Raw genomic sequence first — 22,423 nt, forward strand, 5'->3', positions numbered from 1 at the left:
ATTAGGTCTTTATTCTGTTACCTTTTTCACCCTAATGTTGCTGACTCACATAAGAAATTTCCAATGAACTATCAGCTCTAGTTCTTTTTTTCCTTATTATTTTTGTGCTTATGAAAGTTTTCCCTGTCTGATTTGTGTTATTTCTTTATTTTTGGTTCTATATTTCAATAACACTACATTCTCTTCTCACAGAATGAAATGTTTTATAAAATTTTGCCATTTTATAGATTCTGTCCAATCCTCCACAGAACTATTAAAGCTAGATTATTTACATTATGATTGCAAATCTTGTGTAACTTTTTTGACCAATCAATAATTTATCTCTAACAGGGTGGCTCAGTTTGTTAAGTGTCTGACTTCAGCTCAGGTCGTGGTCCCAGGGTCCTGGGATTGAGCCCACATCAGGCTCCCGGCTTGGTGGGGAGCCCACTTCTCCCTCTGCCTGGTGCTCCCCTGCTTGTGCTCTCTTTCTCTCTCTCTGTCAAATGAATAAATAAAATCTTTAAAAATATATAAAAATAATTTATCTCTAACATAATATTCATAGAACTATTTTAAAAAAATAGAATGGAAGGGCTTGGTGTGCCCTCTTAAATGCTGATGAGTTTTAAGTGTATCTGTGCCTTTAACATCTGGATTTTATTAATTGTAAGATAAATTCCTACCTTATTATTTTCTCTAGAGAGATTAATAAGCCATGAGAAGTAAAATGCGTAAGAGAAAAAGATTTTGAAATTCCTCACGAGAGAATCTAGCATTTATGTTTTAGATGTGAAAAACGTGGGAAAGCATATGTCAAAATGTACAAATCAAGTGTGGAATTATGTTCATAATAAAGTAAGTTATCAGCTTCCATAGCAGCTACAGTTAAGAATACTGTATTGTTGGGATGCCTGGGTGGCTCAGTTGGTTGGACGACTGCCTTCGGCTCAGGTCATGATCCCAGAGTCCTGAGATCGAGTCCCGCATCGGGCTCCCAGCTCCACGGGGAGTCTGCTTCTCTCTCTGCCCTTCTCACTCATGCTCTCTCTCCCTGTCTCTCTCTCAAATAAATAAATAAAATCTTTAAAAAAAAATACTGTATTGTTTATTTGAAATTTGATAAGAGATCTTAAATGTTGTCACTACAAAAAGAAGTGATAATTATGTGAGGTAATGGATGCGTGTTAAGTACCTTATTGTGGTGATCACAATATACACATGTAACAGTTTATCATGTTGTGTATCTTATGCTTACACAATATTATATATCAGATATATCTCAATGAATCTGAGGGAGATTATCCAGCTGTCAAATATAATAGCTTCTTAGGGCAGGGGAGGTCAACCAAGTATTCATTCTGCATAGGCAGTGTCCATCTACCTCTAAAATCTTATAATTAACATAGCTCCTAAATCTTCTGGAATACCTTATCAAGAAATAGCTATCCAAGTGGAACTTAATTATTAAGTCATACTAATATAGCAATTTAAGTGCCCTGTGTTCTGTACATCCAACAGGCATTATCTTACCACTTTAAAGAAACATGAAAATCATTCACTGATATGTTCGTGGAGTAGAAAGGCAATGTGTAACCACTAAATATGCTCAAAATCAGCAGTAACCATTAAAGTACCATAAAATGCAGAGTGAAAATGGGCACATTAGAAATTTAACTAGACTACTGTTTTTAAAAGACATGTTACAGTATTTTTTAAATAAATACTAGAGCTTGAAGTAGGATGGAGAATATTAATGGTGAGCTCATTTTATTGAGGATTATCAAATACAAAGAGAGACCCATATTTCTAGCATTTACTTGGTAGAAAATGGAAGAACATGTTTAAATTTCTGGCTTTATCTCAAGATTATCTTTAGAAGCAGTAGGACTGTGATATGGTAGGGCTTCTGGGACTTTATAAATTTTATTTGGTCTTATTGTAGAATGTGTATTTCTACCACTTTTTAAATCTTAATGTGCATTTATAATAATGGTTTCCTTAGTTTACATCAGATTGTTCTACCATAAAGATAATTCATCTATATTGTGCCTTAGAATAGGGCAAAAAGGACTCAGTTCTATTTTATATTTACTTTTTATGAAAACATTTTTTTCATGAGCTTTGTGAAATGATGGCTGAAAATATTGTCTCCATATTTTATTTCTTTTTGAATCCTTACTGTTTTTCCTAAAACTCATCTTACTCATTAATGGAAATTTTCATTCATTCACTCATTCATTCATGCATTCATTTAACAAATCTATTTTTGTGGAAGATGCTCTAAGTCACTAGAGACACAAGTAATCATTTATTCAGTTAACAAACGTCTATCTCATAACCATCATGTGTCAGGCATCATTCTAGGTATTTGTGACACACAAAAAGAAAGCATAAAGGCTCTTTCCCTGCTGAAGCTTATGACCTAGCAATTTGGAGGAGGTTAGCAGATAATAATAAATTTACCTAAGTAAATCTTCTAGTGTATCATAAAATGATATTGAAGAAAAGAAAAAGTAGAGAAATGGAAAAAAATCAGGAGTCTTGGGGAGACATGGAGGTAGGAGTAGTTTGCCCTTTTAAATAAAATGGTCAAGGTTGGCTCCATTGAAGCAGTTGAGGGTGTTAGCCATGTGGAATATTAGTGAAGAATTTCAGCCAGTAAAAAAAACTCAAGCCAAGGCTGCAATATGGGAGAGTGATTGACTTAGAGGAGCAGTGAGGTTGCCCATGTAGCTAAAGCAAGAGAACAAGTGGGAGAATAGTAGAAGAGAGGTCAGGGAGGGCAGGGCTTGGAGGGGAGGGCCGGGGAGTAGAAAGTGGGGAGCTGTGGTTATTTTTTGTTATATTTTTGTTTTTGTACTGGGTAGGATGGAAAAGGATTGGAGTGTTTTGAGCAGAGGAATGACTTGGTGTAACATGATTACCATGTAACAAGATTACCATGGATCATTCTGGCTCTTTTAAAAAGGAAAGTAAGAGGACAAGGTTATAAACAAAGAGACCAGTTAGAAGATTGTTACAGTAATTCAAGTGGGAGTAGATGACCCAGACATCATGTATTGAACAAGAAAATCCAGCTACAAACCCCAGATGAGTATTGGTAAAGAGGATGTTAAAGATCATGCCAGTGCCAATCACCAGAAGTAGGAGCCCATGTATCTTGGCCTTTTAAGGGTTCTTTTAAGGGTTCAGGAGTTGTCAAAAAGGATTAGATGCACAGGCGTTCCTTGACACACAAAGAGGTCATGGAAATGGGTCCAATTCAGATATGTCACAAGGTAGTGTTTAGTATAAGATGTCACATTCAGTATTTGGGGTAAGTTTATATGAGGGGAATTAATTAGGCAAATAAAACATTGAGCCAGGACCGAAAAAAGAGCATGCCTTGTGTTTATCTGGTAGATGAAACAGAAAAATCACAGGTTGGGAGACACAAGTGGGTTTAGGATTTTCTAGGGGACCAGTGCAGCTAGAATGGAATAGACTATAGCAAAAGATGGGAGTAGGCATAGCTGGGCAGATAATGTGGGTTCTTGCAATGATATGGGTTTTTTTAAGATTTTATTTATTTGTCAGAGAGAGAGCAAGTGCTAGCAGGGGGAGCAGCAGGCAGAGGGAGAAGCAGGCTCCCCACTGAGCAAGGAGTGATGGGGGCACTTGATCCCAGGACCCCAGGATCATGACCTGAGGCAAAGACAGACACTTAATTGATGGAGCCACCCAGGTGTCCCTGATATGAGTTTTTGAGATCATCATAAGACCTTGATTTTTACTTTTTTTTTTGTCTGCCTTCTCCCCCACTAATTCTTCCCCCTGCTTGTTCTCTTTCTCTCTCTCTCTCTCTCTCTCTCTCGTGCTCTCTCTCAAATAAATAAATAAATCATTAAAAGAAAACAATGATAAAATTCAAAGAGTATCAAAAATAGTATCTTCTCTCTGCCCCATATCATAAATACCTAGGCAAAACCTAACTATTTACAAGTCATGTAACTGACAAAGGACTTGTATCCAAAATATCTATTTATATAAAATTCTTATAACTCATCAATAAAAAGACAAATCAATTAGCAAATGAGTAAAGAATTTGAATAGACATTTCTCCAAAGAAGATATATAAAGGCCAATAGGCACATGAAAAGATGCTCCTTATCATTAGCCATTAGGAAGTGCAAACAAAATGACAAGGAGATACCACTACATACACATTAGAGTAGTGTAATTAAGGAGGTCATGTGATGTGGTGAGCTCTGTGTGTTATATGCAACTGATGAGTTACTGAACAGTACATCTGAAACTAATATAGTATATGTTGGCTAATTGAATTTAATTAAAAAAATTTTTTTAACTTAAAAAGGAATTAATGAGTTTGGTGAGAATATGAGAAATTTGAAGTTATATCATTTCTAGTGGGAATGTACAGTGGTGTAGTAAGTTTGGGAAATAGTACTTCAAAATGTTAACATAGAATTACCATATGATCCAGCTATTTTACTCCTAGGAATTTATCCAGAGAATACAAAACATATATCCACACAAAGACTTGTACCCAAATTTTCATAACAGCATATTTTCAGTAGCCAAAAGGTAAAAACAGGCTAATGTCTATTACCATATGAATATATAAATAACAGGTAGTATATCCACATGGTGAAGTACTATGCAGCAATAAAAGAAACTGGTAATTTGCTATAGCATGAATGGATCTCAGAAACATTACGCTCAGTGAACAAAAGGATATTTACTCTGATTCAGTTTATGTGAAAGGTACCAAATAGGCAGGTTTATACTGGCAGAAAGTAGTTAAGTGCTAAGTGGCATCTAAGGCTAGAACTGGGGATCAGCTGCAAGTGATTGCTAATGGGTAAGGACTTTCTATTTGGGGTGATGAAAATGGTCTCCAAGTTAGACAATGTGGATGGTACAACTTCTTAGTTATAGCAAACACTGTTGACATTTATACTTTAAATGGATGGATTTTAAGGATACAAATCATATCTCAATAAAGCTATTTAAAATAACCACAGAGTTTTCTTTTAATTCAATAATTTGTCATTTCAGTTCAAATCTCACAATTTATTTTAAAGATAAGTCTACATAGGGGCACCTAGGTGGCTCAGTGGGTTGAGCTGCTGCTTTTGGCTCAGGTCATGATCTCAGAGTCCTGGGATTGAGCCCCGCATCGGGCTCTCTGCTCAGCAGGGAGCCTGCTTCCTCCTCTATCTCTGCCTGCCTCTCTGCCTACTTGTGATCTCTGTCTGTCAAATAAATAAATAAAATCTTTAAAAAAATAAAAACGTTTAAAAAAAAGATAAGTCTACATAACAATGATTTGGAACAAAAGTTATATTATTTCTCTAAGATATAAATCCTAGTTTTTATATGCCTTTTTACTCTGAAATTATGAAAATATATATTAAGCTCACCATAAAATGCATTTAAGGAGGTTTGCATAGATGAAATATTATACATTTTTAAGCATAAATTATTTATAAACACTTAGGAAAAGACTGAGGTTTCAAAATCTTTCCCATGGGTAGTCCCAGATTTTGTTGTAGTGTATACATCTGTTGCTAAAGGAATTAAAAAGGTTAACATTTTATGTGTTTTATTTTAGTTGCCTGATTACTGTTTATATTTAATTAAATTTTTCTTACCTTGAGCCCATTAAAAATATGCAATTTTTTAAACAAGATTTTAATGGACTTCAGGTGCACAGAATTGGAATAATCATTTTTCTAATTAGAAAATTAACATGAATCAGTTGACTGACAAATATTTGTTGAATCTGTGTGTGCATATATAGTATATTCAGTACACACACACACACACACACACACATACACACACACCATTCCTGGTACTTGTCTATCTATACCATATAGCATGTATAAGTATATCCTGTTGATTTACATGTTCCAAGTAAAGGTAATATGGTAAAGGTTTGATGAACTGAACTAGGAATTCAAAGTCTTGCCTTTAAATTCAAATCCTGTATGTGATTACAGGAGTCTCACTTTCTCCCAAGCTCTTTAGGGCTCTAGAATCCTAAATGTATTTTTTTTTCAGTTATATAAAATATTTTCTAAAAGCAAAAAGTTGTTTCTAGTGATTTTTGTAGTTTCTAATGTTTTTCTATTTCTATTGTATTTATATTTTTGACTAGAGAAGGTCATTCATGCATGAAAGTCGTTCATGCAAGGAGGTAGAAGTTCTAGTAAAGCTTAAGTTTGCTTGTTACTTGAGAGTAGTATACAGACTTCAAAGGTATTTTCTATTGTGAAAAAAACAAACAAACCCTGTCATGGTGTGCCTCAGTAATACCAAATTTGGCTATAACTGACTGGCAATTGGCTCTGGCCTTCTTTTCTTTTTTTTTTTTTTTTTTTTTTAAGATCTTATATATTTATTTGAGAGAGAGAGAGAGAAAGCGGTAGAGGGAGAAGAACCCTTCCTGCAGGAGCCCAATGTGGGGCTTAATCCCAGGACCCCAGGATCATGACCTGAGCCAAAGGCAGATGGTCAACCAGCTGAGCCATCCAGGCACCCCTGTCCTATCCTTCTTCCCTAAACCAGTTCTTAATCACTGCCTAATGATTGTAAACTTGCTTTTCTCAGTTCAATGTACAGATAGTTGTGTCATGTGTAAAGGTCACTATCAGTACTTTTGGATTTTATGCCCATAAAAATTGTTGGTTTTTCTTTAGTTGGTTTTTCTTTAGCTTCACAGTTCCTCTACTTTGTATGTGGCATTGCATGCCTCAGGGGCAGGTATAACTTTGGAAAGAATTCTTACTTCTGATCCCCAGCAAGCAGCCATCTATCTCAGCAGTGGGGGGAATAGAGACGCCGAGGGAGTATTTGGATCTCAGCAGCATCTCTGATATTTCTACATGTTCGCAACATCTCTTACTTGTTTTACTAGATTATTAGATGTTCAGTGTCTGCAATATGAGAGTTCAGCAATATCTTCAAGGTAGTAGGTCTGTCGATCTGGCATCTTTAGATACCGTCTTAAGACTCACTCCATCTTTTCTGCTATTTTAATTTAAATTTTCCAGGCTGTTTCTCCATGTGGTCGTTCTTGAACTTTTTAAACACTGCTTGCCATTTGTCTGCATTCCCTTTCTCTCTGTATTCTCTTTCTCACTGTTTTTATGGTGTTTTCTGTTCTCCCTCTTTTCTCTTGCAGTCAGTCAGTTTTGCTCTAGTATGTCATTTGTATTCTTACAAGTTATGAGCTAGGCAAAATTGCACAATAAAAAACACCGGGCTTGTGGAAGAATAGAGATTTGTGTCACAACGTTATCAATGACATAAAACAAAGAGGTAGAAAACTAATAAAAATGTAACACAGTTTTATAGATAAAATAGAATTGCATAAATACTATAAATATGACTTTTTACTTGGAAAAAGACCTGAAAATTGGGTGTTGGATGTGTTTTAAGGTTCGTGCATTATGTGAAGTGGTGGAAAGAAGGGTATCTGAAATAAGACAGAAAATTATAACACGGTGGGTGTGGTTTGACTCAAAGCGTGCGGTGCACTGAGGTAATGTTAGATGTTGGAGGAACCTGCATGTGTTCATTTTGTGTATTCCTGCACAGGAACTGAGGTTCAGTTGGTTCAGTTGGTTATGGGTTTCTGGGTTTAGCCACTGATTCTCAGGAGTGAATAGTGCATAAGAAAACACAAAATTTAGAACACAGCATAACATATTGAGCTGTTGAATCATTATGTTGTACGCCTGAAACTAATGTAACATTGCTTGTCAACTATACTTCAGTTCATTGAAAACTATACTTGAGTTCATTGAAAAAAGAAAACACAAAATTTATATAATTTTCAATTTGTTTCTTGTATCTGTTGTGTTAAATCAGACTCATGTTTGCCAAACAAGCACTCCAGCAAAAGTAACTACTTTCTTTGCTTTCGCTCATCTTATTTTTTTTATGTTTATCTTTTTTTAATTTGGCCTTTGTTATTTGCATTTAGATTAAAGCAAAGCGCATCAGCATTTTCTTATTTTGACTTAGTTGTGCCCTTTTTCTTTTTTTTTTTTTTTTTTTTTTTAAAGATTTTTTTTATTTATTTGACAGAGAGAAATCACAAGTAGATGGAGAGGCAGGTAGAGAGAGAGAGAGAGAGAGGGAAGCAGGCTCCCTGCCGAGCAGAGAGCCCGATTCGGGACTCGATCCCAGGACTCTGAGATCATGACCTGAGCCGAAGGCAGTGGCTTAGCCCACTGAGCCACCCAGGCGCCCCTCCCTTTTTCTTTTAGTGCTGTTTCTCCCCAGTTGTTGCACTATCTTTACCACAAAGCTTCTCCAGTGCCGCCAGGCTGTAGGACATGCTTCTGAAAACATGGGTCACCCTGTTTCTAGGCAGAAAGGGGAGAAATCAGTCTCAAAAGTATTTAATCCTTTTAAGCCTCCTTCCTGTGGGTTGTGTGCACTCAGGACTTTTATATTCTTAGCAATACAGAAATCAAGGCTGTTTTACGTTATACTTTTATTCCAGCTAGGTCAGATTCACACTGGAAATAACCTTCTTTAAAAGGAAAATGTGTGTAAGTTCTTTTTCTGAGTGTCATTGAAAATAAAACTTGCAAATGCACACAGGATCTTGAATAAAAATATTGCAGTTTCTGTTTTTTTCTTATTACTTAGTAATAATACACTGTTTATGTAAGTATAATGTTGTTTATAATAAATTCTGAATATAATTGATAAAATAATTGCCATTTATTAAATGTTTAGGATACACCAGTGTTTCGTGCTAAGTTAATATATATAATGCGATATGTATGTCTATATGTGTATATTATATGTCAATGTATAATATAAATTAATATAATACAATTAATATAAGTGTATATGATGTCAATATATTATTTATTAATATATATTATACATATTATATATATACAGCTTCCAGTTCAAATGCATCTGCTAACCTATTTGAAAATTATGGATCTACCTTTATATTTAATGACAATTAAGAGTTTTCCTAGAAACTTAGTTTTTCTTCAGAACTAGTTAGAGTTCTTGTTTCTCGGTGTGAAAGCTCTATCAGTTTCATTTCTTTAAGTTCATGAATTTTAAATTAAAGATGTAAAATATCCTAAGTGCCATTTCTTTTTCATTTCCTGCAGCGTTTATCCAATGGCTCTATAGACTCAACTGATGAAACTAGTCAAATAGTCGAACTACAAGAATTGCTTGAAAAGCAAAACTATGAAATGGCTCAAATGAAAGAACGGTTAGCAGCCCTTTCTTCCCGAGTGGGGGAGGTGGAACAGGAAGCAGAGACAGCAAGGAAGGATCTCATTAAAACAGAAGAAATGAACACTAAATATCAAAGGGACATTAGGGAGGTAAGTGATTCATAACACTTTCAGCCTTTGCCTTCTGAATGCTGCTTCTAAGAAGCTTTCTCCAAATCTCCTCTAATGGCATATAATCTTTACATCTTCTCAGGAGACTATAATTTGGGATGCATTATCTTAGTTTCAAAAGGTGTCCACAAAAGCAAAAATAGTTTACTTCATCAACCTTTAAATGTGTATGAAAAGAAAATTTGGTATCAAGTCACAGACAGGGTTACTTTTTCATTACAAACTTCTAGAGTTTGTAATGAATTTTTGCATTTTTAAGCTGCTGATTTTAAATAATTTTAGACATGGGTATGAATAATGAATTGCTACACTCTTAGCATATGGGAATACTCAAAATCACTACTTTAAATTTTCCCTCTTTTATTTTGGTGTTGTGTCTGTGAGTGTGAATGTATCTGTGGGAATGTGGGGAACCTTTCTTTCTCTAAATCTTTGATCCTTCCAAGACATAACATCACTTCATCTGTTTAATAGAGTACTTGAAAAGTACTGCAAAAAGGTACAAGATGTTTTATTTGTAACATTGCCTAATCACCTTACCAGCTGAGGTGAAATATTTAGAATCTTTCACTTTTCACTTTATTCAATTAAAAAGAAAATTATCTGTATTTGTGGAAATTTTATTTGGTGACCTTTCACCTTTTTCATTTTTACATATTCTTTTAAATTACATATTTTTTATCTTGTAAAATGTTTTTTGTATATAATTAACTAGTTGTTACTGGATTTGACTCTACTGCATGTATTCAGTTCTTTTCTTCCCATTCCCTCTTGAGCACACTTTGCATTCTTTGCCTCTAACATCTCATCAGAACTGTTCTTAACAAAGTCATTGCTAACTTCCACATTGTTGAACTCTGCACTGGATCCAGTTATCACTCCCTGTAGTAATTCTTCACTTGACTAAAAGCACCCTCTACTCTTCTGATTTCCATCCATCCTTACTTTCTACCCTCATCTCAGGCTCCTTCGTTGGTTCTCCTTCTCCCTAGACTTGCAGTGCCTTCTCTTCTCAATCTACCTTCACTCCCCTGCTACGATCATACAGTCTTATGGCTCCAAAAACCACCCACTGCCTTATGACTTTCAATTTATATCTCCAGCATATCTTATGTCCTGATTGCCTGATGCCTGGAAAATTAACATATTCGAGACTATTTTCCAGTTATCCTCCCACCCCAAAGAAACCAGACTTTCTTGTAGTCTTAAACTTCCCAGATGTCCCTAAGGCTATTATCGTTAAAGCAGACTTGTAGTCTTACACTTCCCAGGTGTCCCTAAGGCCATTATTGTTATCTGGATCAAAAGCCTTGGAGCTTGTCCTTGGTACCTCTGTTTCACTCACACTGCATTTGATTCAGCCATAAAACCATTATGTCCAGCTTCAACATATATCAGTAACGTGACCTCTTCTCACAGTCTTCATGGCTCTTCCTTATTCCACACAACCATCATCTCTCACTGGATTATTACAATATTCTCGTGACTGGTCCTCCTTCTGCTTTTGACCCACTTCAGTCTACTCAACATGGCAGCCTGAGTGATCTGTTACACTGTAAGTCAGCTCAAGTTAATTTTCTGCTTCAGTGACCATGTACCCTACTTACAACAAAACCAGAGTCCTTTCAGTGGCTTACAAGCCATGTATGATCTCCACTACCACCTTTCTGACCTCTTTGTAATTATCTCCTACTCTTTCATTTTAGCCCATTCTGTTCAGTCAAGATGGCCTCTTAAAGTAGCCATATCTATACTGTTGCATTTTCTTTTCCTTCTTCCTTTGCTCAAATGTTTTCTTCTCAGTGAAGTGTTCCCTAACTTTGTTATTTGCACATATACACTCTCCCTCTTCTTTCATTTTCTTTTTTTTATCTCACAGCCCTTACTGCCATCTGACATAATATGTACTTTACTGATTTACTTGTTGTCATATACCTCCCTTTTCACTGTGCATAAAGATTCATAAGGGCTGGGATTTTTTGTTTTGTTTTGTTTGCTGCTCTATTTTAATCACCTACACAACTACTGGGTATATAATAGGCATTCAAAAACTCTTTGTTGAGAGAATGGATATTTACAGGTGTTTGATATTAATATCAAATGGCACAGATGAGATTAGACTGTGTACTAAAACAATGTCTACTGTCTCAGAAAAAGATAGGTGATCTATGAAGTGGCAGAACTGCTCTACTGCCACACAAATGATGATACTGTGCTCTCTATACCTTTGTATGAATTGATCATCCAAAGATATGTCTATCATTTTTACTCCTTCCCACAAACCAAAGTTAGAGAATTTATAAAATAGCTGAAGGTTTGCCACTCTTCTATATCCCTGTCTGGAAGCACTAAGATTTCTGGTTAGTAAAGCATCAAGGCTATTTCTTGAGTTCTTGCTCTTTCTGGTTTCTTCTTTGTCTTGGTCCCAGAGATTTAGCTGTTTTACTTCCTTCTAGCACTTCTCTCCTACCTTCTCTCTTCAGGTTTATCTAATCCAGTGTCACCAATAGAGCCCCGTATCTCCAGCTCCCCTTTCTTATTGTTTATGTAAAAATAACCCCTTAGTCCTAATAGTCTTTGGATGTAGGTAACAAAGAACTAAGTCAGATGGAAAATATGAATCATATGATGCTGGTGCTCTTTTATGAGGAACATTTCTAGTTGGTAAGGTGTTCTGCTTTCACATGGAATTTATTTATTTATTTATTTGTTTGTTTATTTATTTTTATTTCTTTTCAGCTTAACAGTATTCATTGTTTTTGCACCACACCCAGTGCTCCATGCAATCCGTGCCCTCTCTAATACACACCACCTGGTTCACCCAACCTCCCACCCCCTACCCCTTCAAAACCCTCAGATTGTTTTTCAGAGTCCATAGTCTCTCATGGTTCACCTCTCATGAGAACCATTTCCCTCAACTCTCTTCTCCTCTCCATGTCCCCTTGTCCTCTATGCTATTTGTTATGCTCCACAAATAAGTAAAACCATATGATAATTGACTGGAAGAGATTATGCTGAGTGAAATAAGTCTAGCAGAGAGAGTCAGTTATCACATGGAATTCTTTTAAAATACAATGAGTCTTATCAGCTCTAAAATTTTTATGTAGTTATATTTTGGAAGATATTCATGAGGGAAGAATATCTTTCATCATTCACTTCTCAAGGGTAGTCGCAAACAAATGTTTCAAGAGTCAGGCCAGCAGTAAAAATATATGTCACATTGGGCAGGAAACATGCAACATAGGAAGTGGTAAAATTAATGAGACCTGGACAAGGAACCTATACTCTGTCTGCCTTTCTGGATATATCATGTGTAGTGTGTGTGTGTGTGTGTGTGTGTGTGTGTGTGTGTGTGTTGAGGACACTTCTAAGGCCAAATAGAATATTTCCAAAAAGGTTCAGGTCACAGGCCACAAGACCCTGGTTTGCTGCTAGGAATTTCTTGAGGATCATCCGTGAAAACATTATGGGTGTATTACATTTAATTTCTCTAATCTCTTATATTGCTCCTATCAAGAAGGTACTTGTCATTATCTCCATTTTTCTCAAGTGAGGTAAAGTGACTTGTCAAAGGCATATGCACTGCCTTCCCCAGCACCCCACTCCTTCCAATCCCCCAACATCAGGAAGACACAGAATTAGCCCAGCTTCAAAACTTCTGCTGCTTCCACTGAGCAGCTTCCAAGATGAACAAAACAGAATCAATTATCAGTGATAACACTAGCATAAAAAATGCAGCTACACTTTAACTGCCCCCAAATAATCAAACTTTTGCTCTTTCTTTCCAATAAGTAATATGTGAAAATCATGTACTTTAAAAAGGTATCACTTATACTCAAAACTCCAGCCTCTGCTTTAATTTCCTGACTGATAATGTACTCTTGGGTGATGGATACACAAGGTCTACTAGATTGCAGCTTTTTTAGTAGGAGAATAAAAAAGTGATTCTTGTTGGCTACCCCTATAGTGCTGCTAACACAGTATGTATGTATTGTATAAGCAATGCATATTTGTTGAATTAATTAAGGAAAAATAGGAAATAGGAAAAACTGACAATATAATTAAAAATTGAGTGCATTTTCTTTACATGTGAGGACAGCCTAATATATCTAAAATCAATTGTGTAAATATATTTCATTAATGGCTTCAGAATAGATTTTTGACATTATTCTTTGTCAAGAAATATATCTATTTAAAATTTACTTTTGTTTGAAGTTTTCTCTTATTTGCTCCTTAAATTGAATGTGACCTATAAGAGTAAGGGTCTGGATTAAAGCTAAGTATAGTTCACATTATTAGAAAATGTGGATAATCTTATAGCACTTAGCTCTCCACTTTTTTTTTTTTTTAAGATTTTATTTATTTAACAGAGAGAGAGAGAGAAAGAGCACAAGCAGGGGGAGCTACAGAGAGTGAGAGAGGAGGCTCCCCACCTGAGTCAAAAGCAGGCGCTTAGACAATGGGGCCACCCAGGCACCCCTCGCTCTCCACTTTTTAAACAAGATAGCTACTAATTGGGTATTGGATAATAATATTTTATTAAATATATAGATATGCAAAGAGTTAGAGTTTTCTGTGATGTATTTAAATGATATATTGTTTTGTGAATTAAACCAGCTTATCTTTCCAACTTCCTATTAAGAGTTCTTTAAAAATTCCTTAGTGATTAAATAAATACATATCAATTTTGTCTTTTCTGTTGTCTGAAACATGGATCTACATTACTGTAGAGCTATATTTATTTGATACAGTAAAATCCATTTTGTACACAAACTTCAGGTCAAGAGATAATTGAATCTTTACACTGTTTTTCTCCTTTTAGGCAGCAGTTTTTAGAGACTAGAAAAAGCTTCCTTTTTTAGAATTTCCAAGTGACATGCAGGGAAAAGATATTTCTCTGACTTGTAAATTCAAAATTTATTTTTGGCAACACAGCTTGCAGTTAAAAATTGAATCTCCCACATGAATCACTGAATCAAAAATGCAGTAGCAAAATCTGTACAATGACTTCTGCATGCAATGTATGCTGTAGAGTCAGATCAGCTAATTAGAGGCACAGTAGTAATTAATAATAAAAAAGCAGCTATTATTTATGGAGTGTGTATTATTCATAAGACCACACAAGGCACTTAAAATGTAGTATCACAACAATGTTATGGGGTAGGGATTAATATCCCATACAAAACCAAAAAACAAAACAAAGAATCAAACAAACCAAAAGGAAAAAAGAAAGAAAAAAGGTGAATTATGGAAAAAATAATCAACATATTTCCATGGTAACTGAGTTAACGAATAGCAAAAACTGGGATTTGGAGCTAGTATGTGCTACTCCAGTGCTCACGTTCTCAGGAAACCTGTATATGTCTTTAACTGAATTTATTGCTATTGTTACTTAGTTAGAAGTTTATATATGTAGGATAGATTCAGAATTTTCTTTTTGGGCTACAAAATCGACATAATGTTCCCAGAATTCTTTGTGAAAATGGAATTAACAGAATACAGTACTCTGAAAGAATCCTCTAAGATGATAAGCTCTACACTCAGTGAGCTAAAAAAATAATATTATAGAATTGAAGAAGTCAAAATTTAAAATAAAAGCTTTTCAAATAGTAACTTTTGTTTGTGTTAGCTAAAATCCAGAGAAGTGTAGATAATGTTGAAAAAATTAGTCTGGGTAATTTTTGCCGAATTGTTGGATTAATTGAATTTCAGACATCTGATCTTTAATATTAATATAATAGCCAAGTAATCTTTAGTTGGATCTTGAAGGTCAGTGGGACCCAGAAGAAGGTAATAAAAATGCATTCCAGGTGGAAATAAAGTCACAATATGTATTAGTTTCTTAGGACTCCTGTAACAAATTATCACAAATTGGGTGGCTCAAAACGACAGTAATTTATTCTTTCACAGTTCTGGAAGCTCCAAGTCTGAAGTCAAGGTGTCAGCAGAACCATATGCCCTCGAAAGACTCTAGTGAAGACTCCTTCTTTTCCTCTTCTATCCTCTGGTGCTTGCTGGCAATCCTTGTGTTCTTGGCTGATAGCAGTGTAACTCTAGTCAGCTTCTCTCTTAACTTTGCATTTTTTCCTCTCTATGTCTGTGTGTCTTCAAATCTGCCTCTCTTTATAACAGTCACTGAGTTTATGGTCTACCCTAATCTTATGTAATACCATCTTAACTTGATTACACCTGTAAAATCCTATTTACAAATAAGGTCACATTCATAGGTCCTAAGTGGACATGAATTTTTTTAGGGGTGTGGGGGGTATGCTGCTCTTTCCAGTACCTAGAAATAGAAGTGTCAAGTCATGAAGCTATTTGTTTTCCAAGCTTTATAGATTTTCACTGAAGATGGGGGGATGGGGTTGGGGGTGGGGTGGAGTGAACATATAAAGGTATTTAAGCCAAGAAGCAGTATGATCAGACTGGCATTTAATATTCTGTCTTGGTCGGTAAGTTAGAGAATGTGGAAGCAGGAGAAAGACCAATAGCAAGATACAGGTTAGGCTATTAAGTGGGGAGTTAGGATGAAGATTTTAAGGATGATTCCAAGAAGAAAATGTTATTTGTGGGTAGGTTGGGAAGGCAGGCATGATGGGTTTCATGGCAGAAATATTGTTTTTAATTGCTTTTAATTTTTTATGTATACACAATTTTTCAATGTCAAATAATAGTTTAAGAGGGTACGAATCTAAACACATACACACAAACACACACGTACGTACAGAGCGCCTGCCGACTTCCCATCTTACCTGCCTGAGATTCTTAACCTCAGTCCTTTAGCTGTTACTGTTTAGTGCTGTTTTCTCTCTTATTTAATCTATGCCTTGCTATTAAATGAGGATTTTAGCTCTTTTATTTTCTCCCTTCCTTTCTCTTCCCCCCATCCTTCCACTACAATTACCTCAAAATCACATTTAGTATCACCATTATTATGGCTATGTAAATAGTTCTCACAACCAATCTGAGTGGTGGTTTCCTATGATACCATTTCCTATTGTTGTGAAGCTTTTTGTTTTCCTAGGATTTTATTAAGTACTTGATACATTAATATGATCAAGTTTTTTAAAACTATGGCGTATCTTCCCACCCACTCTACCAGATAAGTAAATTCCATAATTTCAATTCAGTTATGGTCAGTGGTCAAGCAGATAATTTATCATTCTTTTTCTTATTTTCTTTGAATCATTTCTTTTTCTTCTGCCATCCACCTCTGGCCTGTACAAGCTTATCTATAAGCCTGCGTCATTGCTTCTGCTACAGTGTGGGATTTACTTCTACTATCATTTTGAAAATCTAAGACAAGAAGTGATCAAGATCCTGAAAGCAGAAAAAAAAATCTATAAAATCTATAAAACCTAGAGCACTAATAACAAGTAAACTTTGAGAGAGGGTAGAACACCTGTTCTAAACTGAAAACTAGAAGTTAATGATTTGTGCATGTGCTTATTTCCAGTTGATGGTGAGGGAAGACCGAGACATTGAAGGATATCCATTTATGGGCTTCTGTTTCTTCTGGAAAAATGAAAGAAAGTTTATCTGCTCTGTGTATGTGGCGGGAGGTGCTGGGTCCCAAAGGAGAGGACCAAAAGAACTGACTAGGAAGACTGATGAAAGAAATTTGGGTAGTAATACATGGAAGCCACCACCTTCACATCAATTCTAGGCTCCTTATGCAAAGAAGCTCCTCAAATTACCAGGAAACCACAATGGGCCCATGAAGTTCACCTTTTTTTTTTTTTTAATTTAAATTCAATTAGCCAACATATAGAACATCATTAGTTTCAGATGTAGAATTCAGTAATTCCTCATTTACATATAACACCGAGTACTCATCAGTCACGTGCCCTCCTTAATGCCCATTACCCAGTTATCTCATCTCCCTACCCACCTCCCCTCCAACAAGCCTCAGTTTCTTTCCCATAGTTTAAAGAGTCTCTCATGGTTTGTCTCCCTTTCTGATATCTTCCCATTCCATTCCCCCCCTTCCTCCAGATTCTGCTTATATTCCTCAAATGCATGAAACTATATGGTAATTGTCTTTCTTTGACTGACTTATTTCACTCAGCATAATACCCTCCAGTTCCATCCACTTCAATGTAAATGATAAGATTTCAAGCTTTCTGATGGCTTAATAATATCCCATTGTACATATATACCACATCTTTTCTTCTTTATCCATTCATCTGTCGATGGGCATCTGAGCTCTTTCCATAGTTTGGCTATTGTGGACATTGCTGCTATAAACATTGGGGTACAGGTGCCCCTTCAGATCACTACATTTGTATCTTTGGGGATAAATACCTATTAGTCCAATCACTGGTCCATAGTACTCTACTTTTAGCTTCTTGAGGAACCTTCATACTGTTTTCCACAGTGGCTGTAACAGTTTGCATTCCCACCAACAGTGTAGGAGGGTTCCCCTTTCTCCACATCCTCACCAACATTTATTGTTAGCTGACTTGTTAATTTTATCCGTTATGACAGGTGTAAGGTGTTACCTCACTGTGGTTTTGATTGTATTTCCCTGATGCTGAGTGATGTCAGAAATTTTTTCATGTGTTTGTTAGCCATTTGTATGTCTTCTTTGGATAAATGTCTGTTTGTGTCTTCTGCCCATTTTATAACTGGATTTTTTATTGCTTGGGTGTTAAGTTTGATAAGTTCTTTATAGATTTTGTATGGATACTAGCCCTTTATCTGATACGTCATTTGCGAGTATCTTCATTTCTGTAGGTTGCCTTTTAGGTTTGTTAATTGTTTCCTTTGCGGTGCAAAAGCTTTTCATCTGGATGAAAACCCAATATTTCGTTTTTGTTTTTGTTTCCCTTGCCTTTGGAGACGTGTCTAGCAAGAGTTTGCTGTGGCCGAAATCAAAGACATTGCTGCTTGTGTTCTCCTCTAGGATTTTGATGGGTTCCTGTCTTACATTTAGGTCTTAATCTCATCTACTTTGAGTTTATCTTTGTGTATGGTATAAGAAAATGGTCCAGTTTCATTCTTCTGCATGTGGCTGTCCAATGTTCCCAACATCATTTGTCGAAGAGACTATCTTTTTTCCATTGGATATTCTTTCCTACTTATCAAAGATTAGTTGACCATAGAGTTGAGGGTCCATTTCTGGGCTCTCTATTCTGTCCTTTGATCTATTGGTCTGTTTTGGTGCCAGTACCAGACTTTCTTGATGATTACAGGTTTGTAATAGAGCTTGAAACCTGGAATTGTGAGGCCACAAGCTTTGGCTTTCTTTTTCAACATTCCTCTGGCTATTTAGGGTCTTTTCTTGTTCCATACACATTTTAGGATTATTTGTTCCACCTCTTTGAAAATATTGATGGTATTTTGATAAGGATTACATTGAATATATAGATTCCTCTGGGTAGTGTAGACATTTTAACGACATTTATTCTTTCAATTCATGAGCATGGAATATTTTTCGCATCTTCCTCAATTTCTTTCATAAGTGTTCTGTAGTTTTTAGAGTACAGATCATTTATCTCTTTTGTTAGGTTTATTCCCAGGTATCTTGTGTTTTCTGGTGCAACTGTAAATGGGATCAATTCCTTAATTTCTCTTTCTTCTGTCTCATTTTTAGTGTATAGAAATGCCGCTAATTTCTCTGCATTGATTTTATATCCTGCTGCATTGCTGAATTCCTGTATGAGTTCTGGCAATTTTGAGGTGGTCTTTGGGTTTTCCACATAAAGTATTATGTCACCTGTGAAGAGTGAGAGTTTGACTTCTTTGCCAATTTGTATGCTTTTTATTTCTTTTTGTTGTCGGATTGCTGAGGCTAGGACTTCCAGTACTATGTTGAACAAAAGTGATGAGAGTGGGTATCCCTGTTATGTTCCTGACCTTTGGGGAAAAGCTCTCAGTTTTTCCATGAGGCTCACTTCTTCAGCTGACCCTTCTTAATATCTTTTTTAAAAAGTAGGTTATGTGGAGGGGAGGTGGGTGAGGGGATAGGTGAGCCTGGTGGTGGGTATTAAGGAGGGCACATATTGCATGGAGCACTGGGTGTGGTACATAAACAATGTATCTTGGAACACTGAAAAATTAAATTAAAAAATAAAAAGGTTATCTACCTACTAATAAATTTTCATATAAGCTGTTAGGAAGATAAAATTTTATCCATATTATCTATGAATTAGATAGTTTAAAAATTATTGTTTAGAATATCAGTAATGCCAAGATTTATTCCATTTGCATTGGTAGTTGATTTTTCCCTAGAGTTTTGTGTTCACTGAGTCCTTTAAATTCTTTTTTTTAATTAGAATATATATGCAAGGAAAACAGTTAAGGTTCAAAGTCAGTTGGTTGATTCATTTGCAGATATGATTCAAATTTACCTTTTTTTTGGACCTCTTTTTTTAACCCTTGAGTTACTCTTATTTATATCTGAAGATAAGAGTACTGATGATATTGGTTATCCTTAGTTGAAGATTGCTTTGCAGTATGGAACAGTAGCCACCATTTCACCTTTATGGCTTACAACTCTACCCATAATAATACTTACCTCTACTGTATAATGAGCTAATTTACCTGTCACTGCTTTTCTAAGAATGTCAGTTCCACGGTAGGCAGTTTCTTGTACTCCACTGCCTTCTCAGAGAAGGAAACTTTTCGTTAACCCAGGATGTAAGGATTCTGACAGATAAATTGGGAAAATTCACATGAAGTCTTGCATATCTTCTTTGCAAAGAAAGGAATAAATATTACTTCAGGAAAACAATAGCTTTTAAATCTTACTATTTTATTTAAATAACAAGGCAATACATTAAACTCTCTGAAAATCTGATTTTAATTAATTTCTTATTTTAATTGTAGGCCATGGCACAGAAGGAAGATATGGAAGAAAGAATCACAACCCTTGAGAAGCGTTACCTCAGTGCTCAGAGAGAATCTACCTCCATACATGACATGAATGATAAACTAGAAAATGAGTTAGCAAATAAAGAAGCCATCCTACGGCAGGTTGAGTATCTCTACCTTGGTTTTGTTCTGGTCCATGTGTGTTGTAGTCATTCTTACAAAACATGGAGTAAATAAAATAAGGTATTTCTTGGCAATCAACCATTCTCTAACACTTAGAATAGAACTGACTAAACAGATGTAATTTTCAGCATGTAATTTATATATTTGTCTTAATAATAATAAAAATAATGATTAATATTTACTTTGGATCTAGACATGAGCCAAAAAGTGCTAAACAGTTAACATGTATTATCTCACTTAAATATAACCATCACCTGTGAAGTAAGCACAATTATACTGAGGCACTAAGGTTCAGAGACATGAAAACTTTTCCAAGGTCACAGATTTGGTAATTGCCAGAGTTATTACAGAGGCCTAAGTCTATTTGACTGTAGAGCAGGAGTGGACAAACGATGGCCCATGTGCCAAAACTATGGCTCTGTTTTACAAATAAGTTTTTCTTGAAGCAGCCATACTCATTTATTTCACCAATCTACGACTGTTTTTGTGCTACATAGTAGATTTAAGTAGTTGAAACAGAGACTAAATAATACACAAAGCCTAAAATATTTATTTTGTAGTATTTTAGAGAAAAAAATTTTGTCAAACCTATCTCTACAGACTGGACACTTAACCACTGTGCTGCATTCCCTCTCTCACACCGGTTAATACTATAATTTTCAGTATTATGCTATCATGGTATATCTGAAGTCTTAGTATTGAGTTATAATCCATCTGTCCAAGTTTATACTCACTAGTAACTTTTTTTCTTTTTGCTGCCATTGGTAAGAGCTTTTCTGTTTTTTAAAGTCCTGAATTTTACTGAGCAATGTGATTAAGCAATATATGAAAGTACGAATAGAGTCCTCTCTTTGCACAGCAGGTGTGGTAGTAGTGGATGATTTTAAGTTGCGAATAATGGCTGAAACCCAAAGCCCCTGGTGGCTGGGATTTGTTATCCTCACAGTTTCTCTGTAAGTATCTCTTTTCCCATCCCTATTTCAGATGGAAGAGAAGAACAGACAATTACAAGAGCGTCTTGAGCTGGCTGAGCAAAAGTTGCAGCAGACTATGAGAAAAGCTGAGACCTTACCTGAAGTAGAGGCTGAACTGGCTCAGAGAATTGCAGCCCTGACAAAGGTACTGCAGTAAGTCATTTAGTCAACCTAGATGTGCTTAGAGAACTAGACTTAGTCATAGAGTACTAGTACTTAGTTCTTAGAGTCTTAGAGTACTGGTAAGCCAAATGGAATCTATAGATTTTCTTTAGGTTTTATGAAATTCAAGTTCATTTAATCTACCATATTGGATTATTGGTTAGATTAATTTATCCTATTATATATCTTATTTATGATGCCATGAATGATTTACATATGAATGTGATGATACCTCTGCCTATTTAAACAGTAGTAAATATAAAATATCACGTCCTTGTAGTTGATTTTCCACAATAATATTTGTAAATTAGAATAATCACCAAATATAACACATAATGATGATATTTAATATGTATGTAGATAGGTCATGATTATTTAATAGATTTAACATAAATTGGTATTAAAAATGTAGGAAATATCATAAGCAGTTTATTGCATTCTGACTACAGTATGAAAAAATTTGTTAGAAATTGGAAGTTAGATTTGTAGAAATCTAAATTCTGAAGTCAATAAAGACGATTTTAATATAGTTTCTTCTGAAACAATTAAATTTAGTAATAATCTGAGTGGTATTCAAAATTATTTGCCATGTTATGGCTGTTAGAGTCTGCAATTTTCTGCATATTTTAGAATTTTGCAAGATTATAATGTTAAAATGACTATCCTAAACAGTCAAATGGAGATGGACATTGCTTCAGAGTGTATGTCTATATTGCTACAATGGAAGTTTAGATTTGCTCACTAAAAGCATGTTTGACTTTCAATATCAGTTCAAAAATATACACACATATTAGAATTATTTATTTATTTGAGATAGAGAAAGAGCAGGGGTGAGGGGCAGAGGGAAAAGAAAGAGAATCCTAAGCAGGCTCCATGTTCAGTTTAGGACAGAGCCTGACATGGGGCTTGATC

General features: G+C 35.4%; 1 protein-coding gene across 15 annotated transcripts in view; it reads left to right on the top strand.

The window, feature by feature from the left end:
• The window catches only part of PPFIA2 (PTPRF interacting protein alpha 2), a 482,999-nt gene that overhangs the window by 352,376 nt on the left and 108,200 nt on the right, over nucleotides 1-22,423 (top strand). For all 15 annotated transcript variants that reach the window (XM_032346888.1, XM_032346893.1, XM_032346892.1 and 12 more), the window contains 3 exons: nucleotides 9,135-9,356; nucleotides 20,208-20,354; nucleotides 21,360-21,494. In XM_032346888.1, coding sequence (XP_032202779.1) covers nucleotides 9,135-9,356; nucleotides 20,208-20,354; nucleotides 21,360-21,494 — 504 coding nt within the window. The remainder of the gene's footprint in view (nucleotides 1-9,134; nucleotides 9,357-20,207; nucleotides 20,355-21,359; nucleotides 21,495-22,423) is intronic.

Source organism: Mustela erminea, chromosome 6 (assembly GCF_009829155.1).
Source record: "Mustela erminea isolate mMusErm1 chromosome 6, mMusErm1.Pri, whole genome shotgun sequence".
Classification (NCBI taxonomy): domain Eukaryota; kingdom Metazoa; phylum Chordata; class Mammalia; order Carnivora; family Mustelidae; genus Mustela; species Mustela erminea.